The sequence below is a fragment of the Lampetra fluviatilis genome, chromosome 18, assembly GCF_964198595.1.
Source record: "Lampetra fluviatilis chromosome 18, kcLamFluv1.1, whole genome shotgun sequence".
NCBI lineage: Eukaryota > Metazoa > Chordata > Hyperoartia > Petromyzontiformes > Petromyzontidae > Lampetra > Lampetra fluviatilis.
This window is the reverse complement of record NC_136292.1, coordinates 8542357-8554528: the sequence shown is the minus strand read 5'-3', so window position 1 is coordinate 8554528 and position 12172 is coordinate 8542357. Positions and strand designations below refer to the sequence as shown.

General features: G+C 47.5%; 1 protein-coding gene across 1 annotated transcript; it reads right to left on the bottom strand.

Annotated features, from left to right (window-relative positions):
- Positions 1–284: 284 nt before the first annotated feature.
- Positions 285–10240, bottom strand: FBXO33 (F-box protein 33). Its single transcript, XM_078864530.1, has 4 exons — positions 9431–10240; positions 7705–8107; positions 6466–6811; positions 285–4254 (listed from the first exon to the last, which is right to left on the bottom strand). The coding sequence occupies exons 1-4, from the start codon at positions 10168–10170 to the stop codon at positions 3929–3931; spliced, it is 1815 nt and encodes a 604-aa protein (XP_078720656.1). The 5' UTR covers positions 10171–10240; the 3' UTR covers positions 285–3928.
- Positions 10241–12172: the final 1932 nt, after the last annotated feature.

The following is a 12172-nucleotide window of genomic DNA, read 5'->3' as shown; positions in this document are numbered from 1 at the left end:
CCTTTTGCTTTCTGTCATGTTATACACTTTTTTTTTAATTAGGGCATATAAAGTAGGAGAAAGGCACATACACATACAGTACAAATTGGCAGGTGTGAGCATGCGGTGAGAGCAGAGAGTAAGACATACCCCAAGTGATCTTGTTCCAAAACCTGTGTTTAAGTGTAAAAGATTAAATGTGTCTGGAGGTGCTCTTCGAGGAATGTTAGGGCGCCAAGGGAGCAGAAAACCAGGTGTCCAAACACAGTACTCAAGTCTTCCAAAGACACAAAGAATATCTACGCTGCTTATGAGATGCTTTATTAATGACCAAACAAGAGCAAAGCATGAATCCTAACAGCTTCACCGACATGAAGCAACACTTTGTACACAAACGCTGGGAACAAAACATAGAAAACAACACAGACCAACACTACACAAGTCGACCGGACCTCTTTGTCTCTTGGGTGAAAGGTTGAGTGGAGCAGTGATTCACGGTGATCCAGACTAACCTACTGCCCGCAGACTTCAGAAAAAAAACACCCGGTCACATTGGGCTTAAAAGTTTGACTAAACCATCGCTTGACCTATTCTCGTTGCATTGCAAGTTACCCCCTTGAGCTTCACTATATACAAAATTGTCCGATGTCGGGACTACGCATATATTCATGAGTGCTGTAATCATTTTTTGTTACATTCATGGGCCGTAAAACATAGGCCAGTATTACCTGCATTTATCCACCAGTGACATCGCGTCTGTCCTGCTCCATCAATGTATTTGGGAGCCATTCGAGTCCTATGATTATCTGCCTAAGAGCTCGGCGTGCACACCTCGACGGATGCGGCACCAGCATTGGTTATTTTCCGTGAAGATTGTTTACGTAGAAACAAACGCTACGGCGCAAAATGCCGGTCGTATCATCGCGCACGCCATATCCGCATTAAAATCACACACTTTTGTCGGGGTTTCTCATCGCAACCGTAGTCAAACCCACATTACCCATGCGCTACTTGTTAAGGTCACACATCATACAATCATTTTCTGCAATGGAAGAGAAACCGCTTGCACGTGAAGATAGCGTCTCGGCGATGGATCCACACGAACACATGGGGTGGTATTTTTTTTTCTTTCCCACATTTCATTTTTAAATCAAGCTGGAGAAAATAAAGAGATTTCCAGCAACAATCACCGAGCAAACAAGGTCACAGGTCACTCTCTACCCACATTAAGGTGCATTATATTGCAAAGGTGTGCAGTAACAAATGCAGGAATGGTGTACAGTAGGCGTGGTGTTTGTAAAACATCGGGGCCTTTGCCTCCCACCTCCCAGCCGGGCTCGGCACACGAGCGCTCCCGGGGTAGAACACAGAGCCGTGGCCGCTGCCACCATCGCGTACAAATCGCGTGATTGACAACACTGCTGTAACATGCTTAGGAGTTTTTTTTCTTCTTTAAAAAAAAGCAGCCCACGGACCCCTGCGCACTTTTAAAGGGAAAAATAAATACAAGTAAATGATCATAAATAAATATAAGTCTGGTGTCTGGCACTGGCTTCGCATGACATCGTTGGAATACCAAGTACATAAAACAAAGAGCAAACCTTACCCGGGTGTTTGAAGTAAAACACTATTCGCGTTACGCTCGAAACTCGGTAAAAACGTATTCAGTGGTGGTCTCACAGAGACACAGCCGTGCACACCCGTAACGACAGCTTCCTCGTGTTAAAAGCAACAAGTCTGGAATGTTTGCGTGTGGCAGCGCCAGTCACTAGTTTAGCAGGATGCTCACAGGTCTTGGATGGTGCACAAAGCAAGCGGTGTGATACGTTGCCGACTTGCTCATGCCTGCAAAGTGCTACGGAGAGACCGCCAACTTCAGTCGAGTCATGAGGAAGGAGGATTACATTCAAACAGAAGTGTATTATAATATATTTTCTCTGTTCTAATATTGTTAAAAAAATTATCCTGAATGACGACAATTCATCAGTGGTGTGAGAAATTTCACTCGGGCTCCCATTTAATGGATTGAAACTGCCTACGCTTCACACACTGGAAACACCATGACGTTTACAAACTGATGAATTTTCTATCATACAAAAAATCATTCATTTGGATAAAATTTAAGTGCATTATTACCTTCTCCTTCCCAAACATGAAACGTCCTGCCCAGGCTTATACAACCGAGGGCAAACAGATAAACTGCACCATGGCGCTATTTGTGAAAATCCAACAAGCGCCCATCGCACAGCAGCCAAGGCAAGCCAAGCCCAAGGTGGCAGTCTGTTTTGAGGCTCCGCAGCCTTCCCAAACTAAGACCTGCACATCCTTGCCAGCGCGTGCGTGCGTGCCAGCGTGTCGCTTGCTGTCCCGTAAGTTACTGCGCGTTGACAAGATGTCGTTTAGCAGCATCGGCAGATAGCCACAGCACAGCTGTGTGCCTTTCATCCGTAAGGTAGAACTCGCTTCAAATAAGGCTGGTTTAACAGTACTGTACAGTTGTTAATGACCTTTCTCTTTGCCAGTGTGTGTGGGAGGTTGTTTTTTTTTTTGCAAACTGCCCCACTGGACCTGATGCAAGGTCTTAACGCATTTACATTCCCATCTGGTCTTCAACTCTTAAGAGGATGCCCATGAGGTCCTAGCAGCAGAACTAAACGAAATATTGAGAGGAAAAAAAAAAAAACTTTACTTTAAATGCTTTCAAAATAACACAACATTCTCTCTAGCCTAATAACCAAACCCTTTTAGAAGTGAAAACCAATGGGATGTATATAACTCTAACACTACATTAATATGCATTAATTACTTGTTTGGCGTATATTGCCCTACACTAGTCATAAAAGCAGCATTTGTACTAAATGATCAATCTTCACCTCCATCAACTAGAAGCCCAACACAAGTCCAATTAAGGGGTTGCCACAGATGCTCTAGTTCTACTTTGCATAACTGCTGTTCGCCTTCCGCTGCTCTCAAAATGTGCTTCTAAACACAACACGTGCAGCAGGATTTAATTGGGCTGCAACTATTAACACAACGAACATTCATTCCGCACTCTGCAGTTGCCCAATTTACGCATCTACAAAGTTACACTCACCTCCGCACAGTTTTAATTTATTTTATCAGTCAATTTTTTTTTTCTCCCAGAACTGCCACAACTGTTGAGTAATTAATTAGCGCTTGAGCAAAACCCAAAAAAAAGCTAATGCCAAGGGCAAAAATGTGTGTATATAACCATTAAGCACGGCATGCTAATATACTTTAGCAAAAGCTAAACATTTAAATCTGATAGGAAAAAAAATCTATTGATCTCGCACCTTCACTAAACGTATTGTGTAAAAGGCAATATGATTCTACAACTTTGAAACTGACCGATAAAGTAAATTCTGAGCAAATCAGCTGCAATTATGAACATTTCTAACTCCTTATGTAACCTGCTGAACTGGGCTAGTCCATGCTAAAGCTCTGCATACGTAGCACAAATCGAAAAACGTAATATTATGTTTAACACTTTGTCCACCGACGGTAAAGCTCACAGACCGTTTAAAACTCTTACACGTTATCTGAATTTAAGTGATCATGCTTGACATGGCTAAAATGGTGTATATTTTAGGCCACGGAGGTAAACAGCATGTCTGAACCACGATTACACTTTCCACCTTACAGTTACAAAAAACAGCAACATTTGCCATTGGATTACGAGTTATTCTTCTAACATTTCAAAATATGTAATACGTACTTAGTAACCCTTCATATATCCATCACAGGAAAGCCACAGCTGAACAAAAAAAATGGTAAACACTGCGTCTGCTTGAACTGCAGGCAACTGAAATTTTCTCACACAAACACATCGTCATCGTGGTCTGTGAGCTCTAACGGAGGGTGGACAGGGCGCTAAACGAGCCACCTGCACTTACCGACCCGGTGGCTCTACAGAGTCTAGATCCCCTCCCTACTCTCCAAAGCTCTCCACCTCCCTGCAGAAGGTCCAGGTGGGTTGGTTGAAGACGTCGAGACGCTGCTCCGGCGGCGTGGGGGACCAGGGCCTGCCAAGAGCCATGGAGACCTCGTCCACCAGCGCCCCCATCACGTCGAGACTGCAGCCCGCGGTGGCGGGCGTGGTGGTGGTGAGCACCGGGGGGTCCCCGATCACCATCTGCACGTGCAGGAACGCCTCGGGGTCAAAGTCCAGGCTCTCCTCCGTCACTTCGAGCACGCGCAGGCAAGCGCCGCGCAGTCGCGCAATGGCCACCAGGTTGTCGGCCCACATCACGTAGCCTGCAATTGCAACGCAAGGTGCGCCAAGGGCGTCAGTTACGGCCACAGAAAATGCAGGGAAATCCACGTCAGTAGGCAGGCAATAAGATACGCGGTGGGGAGGGAAATAACTTATATTTGCATTGTTTATGATGTTGAAACTTGGAGGAATATTGCTCTGCAGCAAAACATTCATTGATCCTCTTGTGCATTTCTAATTATCCTACAATCAGTTTATAATTAGCTTGAAGACAGAAAATAAAAATTCAATGAGCTAATGCGTGATCATTTCAAACTACACACAAAAACACGTGCAAAACGCACTTAGCCTTTGTGCATCATGCAAAAACCACCAGCAGTTCCTGAAGAACTGCATTGTGGTCCTCTTGCCTTGAGTCAAATACAAATACATTTGAGTGAATGAGACCAACTGACAGACAGCAGTGAGACAGACAACTGTGGAGCAATTTCAGTCTTATTAGGACTCATCATTAGAGTACAGTCACCAGTGCTCACTGCAGCTAAGTCTCTGCCTCTGAAAACCCAAGATTTAGAATCCTCACTTTCACACTGTGAAGCCTATTAGCTTGGCTTATGCCAACAAAAATCAAATCCATAAATGATTAAAAACCCTAGAACACAAAAATAGCCCAGGCTGGAAAACCATAATGTGGAAATGGGGACTCCACATATGTGTTTTCTCAGGAGGCAGACTATGCAGTAGTGAGCAATGGTTACTATACTGTTCTGATGAGTGCTAATAAATATGAAACCAGTCTAAATTGTCTATCTCGGTCTCCATGCTACCTGTCAGTCGGTCACATTTATTTTGATGGAATTCTGCAGGAACTGCTGATGGTTTTTGTATAATGCAAAAAGGCCGAGTGCTTGTGTACACATTTTTGTGTTTTTTTACACTTATGGTGTTTCGGCCTACACTACGTTTCTGTTATGAGTTTTGCCTAATTTACAGATTGGATCGTATGCTTGTGCTGCACTGCCAATGCAGTGCTTTAAAGTTTGTCAATAAAAAAAAATACCTATTGCATATGATAAGTTTATTTCCTATAATCTCCCCATGGTTTCCACAATTCAGTGCAATAAGAGTTTCTTTTCACATCTCCTAACTCTCCAAGACCTCATGCCTCCATCTGCGCAGCATCTCCCAAATCCGGCATCTCCTCGCCCCAGCCGCTGCCGAAACCCTCATCCTCACAGGCATCGCATCCCCACTCAAAGATTGCAAGGCCCTCCAATATGGCCTCACCCACATCCCTTATCCCCAAACTCCACGTGATCCGAAATGTCACTTTCAGATTTCTCACCATCATCCTTAGATGAAAACATATTATCCAAATACTCAAATCCCTCCACTTGCCCCCAAACCAGTACCAAGCACTACGTAAGCACTACCAAATCCATTCCAAGACCAAAATAACTGTTTTCAACATCTTCCAAGCCTATCTCTAATCTCCCATCTCACCTCAACACACTCTATGCTTCAGCAACCAAAGGTTCTCTCAAAGCCTCCAGTAAAAATTTTTCTTAGTTGCAAATCACTCACACTTGCCTTTTTCCCTCTGCCTATGGCTGACTGACCCCCTATAAAATTAGATGATTACTGCTTCCTGAGATGTACAAAGTCTTGAGATGCAGTCGCATTTATGGTAATTGTTTTTATAGACTTGCAGAGATCGACATTGACACCCACTACTCAGAGACATGTATACATAGACTCACGTAGAGACCTATATCACTCCCTATTCCTCTTCAAAATAAATACCTCAACTGCTTCTTGAGATGTACGGCATCTTAAAATGTAGTCGCAGTTAGACGCTCCATAAATCAAATTATTATCATTATTACGGCTATGCTTGTTTATCTAGGAAAGCCTCATTGAGTCTCAAGACTTTTTCAGGAGGATCCTGCCAAGTTTTTGTGGAGGAAATGTTGCTAACCGTAATGAAAATTGAGTAGTTTGCAGGTAGATTTTCAGAATTTGGATATTTGGCCAATACCAGTTACATTGTTATTTTTAGCAATGGGGAAAAAAAACTTCAGAATACGGAGGAATAGGGGGGAGAACATACGTCACAAAGAAAGGCGCCCGAGTCGGGAACCGAACCCAGGCCTTTCTTGCTGCGAGGCTCGAGCGCTAAGACTGCGCCACCACCCTGCCGCCCCCATTGAACTGCGAGGACGCTCATCGCCGAGACGGCGTTGCCCACTCACCGTGAATAGTGAGCCTTGACAGGCGGTTGCACTTCCAGGCGAGGAGCACGAGCGGGTCCTCATGCTGGCCCTCGCTCAGGTCCGGAAAGAGCTGCGTGATGGAAGAGGCGGACGCCGGCTCGCACGCCTCCCGCACCAGCACGGCCTGCGCCAGCGTGCGGCCGTACTGGCGGGACACGAGGTCGAGCACGGCGGCCGAGAGGCCGGGGCAGCCGTCCAGGTGCAGGCGCTCGAGGGGCAGCGCGGGGCGAAGCACTCGCAGCAGCAGGTCGCTGCCTACGCCCACCGCCAGGAGGTAGACGCGCAGAGCCGTGTTTCCGGCTGTCAGCAGAGACCAGTCGCTGTCCTAGAGGGAGACGTTAAAAAGACAATTTGGCATCGAGAGGACGACAGGTGGTTCGGAGGTCACGGCGCTGAGCTGTCACGGCCAAGATCCTGGGTTCGAACCTAGACGGATTCGTGTGGTATATCTGGGTTCTCGAGTAGAGCGTGGGTTGATGGTCTCAGCTGGGTAACCAATGACTGCACATAGAAAACAAAACATCACAATCAGGGCATATAAACCTACGCTTGTGAGGGGGCAACAGTCTATCCCATGCAAATGGGAAAGATGTCCACATTTTGCTCTATTGCTGGCAAGCCAGGGTTTGGCACCTCAATGTCCATGGGAGGGTGTTTCACATAATGCGTGTGATCCACCAACCTTCGCTGCCTCCAGTCCTGAATTACAGGTGTGCGCCACAATTGCCTGGCTAAAAGAACATAAGTTTTAAGCCACCCTTAGAACAGTTTATGCTGCCCATCATCAGAATACAAATATGGAATTTCTACAACGGATTTAGAGCCACCAAAAAAGATCAGTGCCACTTGAGACTCGTCAGGGTATGTGAATAATTCAACGTTTACAATTGGAAGCTAAAGTTTACATTCTTGCAAGACCTTGCCTGCTTGGATTTTATTTTAAGACTTTTAAAGAAAAATGGCTTTGCATAGTTACCCGATGTTTGTGGATTGTTCTGGGTTGTACCAAGTTTAGCTCTACGTGGAAAAATGCCATTTGTCACTTGTACAAACGAATTCTGAAACTTTCAGTACAAAACTGTGTGCATTAAACTAATGAAACGTCAAAACACCGGGCCAAAAATTACACAGCATGAACTGAAAATACATGGGATTGCTGTACAGCACAACCACAGAACTCTATTCAGCAAATCACTTTATTATTTTCCACAAACCCACCTGGGGCATGCTCTCGAGCGACTTCCCAGCTCGTGGATGCTGATTATGCAAGAGGAGCGAGATCCTGACCAGAGGAACGGCGCCAGGGCTCTCCGCCCTTCGCGCCAGGGCCTGCGCGAGCTCCGCCGTGAAGTCGGCCAGGTCGAGCGCCAGGCAACGCAGGTTGCGCATGCGGCCGGCTTCCGGCGGTCGGAGGAGCGGTATGGCGGACGTGTCCGCGTCGGGGCCCGGCGTGAGACGGCCGCCGTGGAGACGGAGCAGTGCGAGGTGACGCAGGGACGCGAGGCTCGTTTCTGGCAGCGAGGGCAGCAACTCCGGCGTGGCCACCTCCAGCATGAAGGCCAGCGACAACGAGCGCAGGCGCTTGCAGTTTCGCAGGATCTCACGCACCAGAGACTGTAGTCTGTGGGTGGGGAAAAACATGCTCAAATGTGGCCCTTTGTCAGACCACTGTTGGATGAGGGCCTCCCAACACTGTGCAAGTCACAACAGATATTTTAGCATCCTGCACCACGCTGGTCATTGTGGGTTGAAGGCGAAGGGCAGAGTAGTAAAGTATAACAATGTATTGTGCTTCACTGGGTATCAACATTTGTTTTTGCCAACCACGCAGTCCTGTTGCCCCATGACACCCAGGTGGTTCATGTTGGATACCCACAAAGCACTACTTAAGATCAACACAGCTTCGTTTCCAAAATGGAACAGATTCCGGGAGATTTGGCCATAGACTACATCATGTTCAAAACAAAACTATTCCATGTCCACTAAAAAATAAACTTTGCATATGGTAAATGAGCAGATCAGGGCCAGTGCCAAGGTTATATTTGAGTAGAATAGTTTGGCATGGTGAAACCATCGGATATCGTTTTATATTCACTATAAAACTTTAATTTTAGCACTAGTAATCGATGCAGAAATGGGCTTGGGCAGGACATCACCAGTAGAGATGATGGCTAGTGGTCAAGACTAATATCGGCGTGGCAATCAAATGGTAAATACGCCTGAGAGCACATCCACTGTGGATCTTAAACTAGCTTGTGTGCAGGAGCTAGATGGATAACATCGCAGTACTGAGTGGCAAAGGCTTGAGACCTTCATCCAGCAGTGGATAGATGATTTCCGATGGATTGACGAACAGCCAGCTCAAAGTGAGCAAGAGAAAATTATTCCGGGGCTTATTTGTAGCGATGTGTGGGGCAATGCCGATTGACCACGACACGCATGATGAGTTTCCCCGCAGAAAATACAGCACGGGAATAGTTAAAGGCCAAACATCTCAAGAGGGACCCACCTAAAAATGAGTAATGACACCCAGTGGCGTTTTTCAAAGTAAACAAATAATTTTAACAGATGGTAATGACGGTAATGATGGGGGAGGTAGTGGTGGAGTTTATTGTACTTGTGGTGATTGTGGTAGTAATGTAGTGCAGCCGTGCTGCTGGTGGTTGTGATTAGCGGTGGTAGTGGTATTGTTAGAATACGAATAATTGTGGTTGCAGTGATGGTGGTTTATTAAAGTTGTGGCTGTGCGGTTGATGTTAGTAGTGATTGGCAGGGTTGGTAGTGAAAGTGGCGTTCGTGCTCGTGGTGGCGACTGCAGTGGTAGTGAATGCAGTTGTGATAGGAGCAAAAAGGGTATTATTGATTGTGGCTGTAGTGTTGCTGGTGATAGCGGTAGTGACGGTGTTTGGGGGGGGGGGGCCCACACTCAAACCACATCACTCACTCCTCGGTACGTTCCCCGTCTGGGTCGATGGCGGCCGATGGTCCCGTGCCGCCGGCTATGGGCTGCAGAGAGCCGGCCACGTCGATCACGCTGTCCCCGAGCAAGGCCAAGCGCTCGAGGTTACGGTTGTTCCTCAATGAGCGCAGCACCTCGGCAGCCCCATCCACATGCGATTGCAGAAGCGCGGTCACGGAACAGCACCCACCAGCACCACCACCACCAACGGTGCTGCTGCTGTTGTTGTTGTTGTTTGTGTTGTTGCTGATGGTGTTGGCCCCAGCATTGCCTCCGATACTTCCACCGTCACCATCGCCGCCGCCGCCGCCGCCACCGCCACCACCACCATCCCAGTCCCATGATGAGCTCTCTAAGCCACCGCGGGCCAAGTGCTCAAAGGAGAGCGAGAATTCGCGGACGAACGACCCGCAGCGCCCCGACAAGAATGTGGCGCCGCTAAGCGCATCATCACCACCACCACCACCGCCGATAGCACCACCACTAACAACACTTGTAGCACCACCACCGCCACTACCACCACCACCAGCAGTAGCTGCCCCAACCCGCAGCCTCAGCGCGGGCCACAGCGACGGCTGGAAGAGGCAGGCCCGCCAGCGGGAGCACACGGAGGAGGCGGCGAGACGGTCCCGAGGCGGCAGGAAGGAGAGGACGTGCACGATAATCTCGCAGGGGAGCGCGGAGGCGTCCACCCGATGGCCGCACGGAGCCAGCGCCATCGCCATGGGCGGCCCCGCGCCCCCGTAAACAAGCGGCACGGCCACCACGGAGCGCCCTTTGACCCCGGCCGACAGGGACAAACCATCGCGACGCGACGCGCGGGGGGTGGTGCGATAGTGGTGGTGGTGATGGGAAACTGTCGAGATTGGCGAATTATTCGGTGAATCTGCTGTTTGCTGCTGCTGTTTGCTGCTGGCAGTGGCGTGAAAGCGCAAATAGGCATACAGTCAAGACGGTCCGTGTTTCAGAATTTGTTTGGCGTTAAAAGGAACACTGATTTTTGCACACAGCGTTGGTGTGCGGTGTTTTTTCTGCAATATTTTGCAGTTTATTCTTGGATTTTCTGTTTGTACTTAGTCACATAGTCACTTTAAGATGTTTTCTTGTTCATGTTTTTGTTTTGTTGCGGTTGCACCCGATTCAAGAGCCAAATGGCTCACAGGACTCTACCTAATAAATGAACTTGAACTTGTATTATCGGCGACATTTTGGACAAATGGTCATTATTCGGGCAATGGATGTGTTGTTATCAAAGGCCGTTGCCCAAGATAAATAGATATTTTCATTTCAAGGCCACACTTATTTGTTTTTTGCTTGTTAAAAAATTCGACAATATCTCCTTTAACAAAAAAAAAGTGAAAATGTCACTAAAAGTCTGAATTAAACAACCGATCGGGGCCCAAGGCCCCCTGCTGGGGGTCAGGTTGACTTCACCGCGAAATCGTTCGTAGCGGGGATTGTCATTGTACTCTTAGTTCTTTCGGTAAAGTCACGTAGGTAAACAATGAAATAAAAATTAATATAAAAAAAATAATTAATTGAAACAATTTTCTTTTTCTTTCATTTTTTACCTACGTGACTTTACCGAAAGAACTAAGAGTATGAATCATTGCAGTCACGAAAGCTTCAAATCTGGGATTGTCATTGTATAGCAACGGGCTGTACACCCCCCCCCCTACCGTGTGGAGCGAGGTGGTATCGCCCGTCAGGGTCACACGAGGACGCGCGCCCCGGAACGCGAATTCGGGCCCCGAGTGTGGCGCTGTGGCGCAGCACGAATTGCGATGAAACGACAACATCCACCTCAACAACAACAATAACCTCGGCAACAGCGACCATCGCAACCACAACAGTGGCACGTTAATGCAGGAGTTACATTTATTGACAACTCGTCAATCCACTGCTGGATGAAGGCCTCCCGAATCAATATTGGTCATGATTATTGTTTGACCATACTTCACCACGATGGTCACTGCGGGTTTGTTCATTTCAAGTTGGTGAAGCGGTGCACAGTACCGGTTGTGATGTCGCTCGCCACTTATGTTATCCAGGAGCGGGACTCGATCTCTGATGGGCCTTTAGCGCAGTGGGCTAATCGCTTCCGCTCCCCCATCAATAAGCACAGTGTTGAACCATTAGTGTTGGTGTGTGCGCCCAGTCAGACCCCTGCATTGAATACAGTACTTCAAATTTAGCCGATTAATGTGACTGGTCCGTACTGGACCACGCCATGAGAATGTGGAATTCCCAACAGCCACAATGGGAATGAGCGTTGCCCCATTGCTCATTAGAGCCAAGAGATGCTTCCTAGTCGAGGTTTGTCTACCGAAATATGCAGATTAGTGGGACATATCTTGGCTCGCTATGGCGTGGACTCCGACCCATGAGTATGATTCCTGGTCAACATCGGTGGCTAAGTGTGACATCTGAACCGGTCCCTGGGCTTGCTCACCAACCCGCACCGACCATTGTGCAGGAGAAGTGGGTAAACAAACCCCGTGACCGACAGGGCATGGAGCAGGCTTCCATCCAGCGGTGGATTGAAAATGGTCACTCATGAAAATAAATAATTCTCACATTCCCAGAAAAATGCACAAAACCTTCCAGCCATACAGACACGGAACCGCGGGGAACAAATAGGCAGCGATTGATAATAATTTGGTGCACACTTGCAGTACTACAGACGGTCTGTACCTACAGTCTATAATGAGTACTGCAGCCACGACG

Bases quoted from the DNA above. Each gene is read 5' to 3' on its own strand.
- FBXO33 (XM_078864530.1), bottom strand. From the start codon at position 10,170: ATGGCGATGGCGCTGGCTCCGTGCGGCCATCGGGTGGACGCCTCCGCG. The intron at 8,108-9,430 runs GTGAGTGATGTG...CCCCACCCACAG, and splicing joins GACGGGGAACGTACCGAGGA to ACTACAGTCTCTGGTGCGTG. The intron at 4,255-6,465 runs GTGAGTGGGCAA...TTGCAATTGCAG, and splicing joins GTCAAGGCTCACTATTCACG to GCTACGTGATGTGGGCCGAC.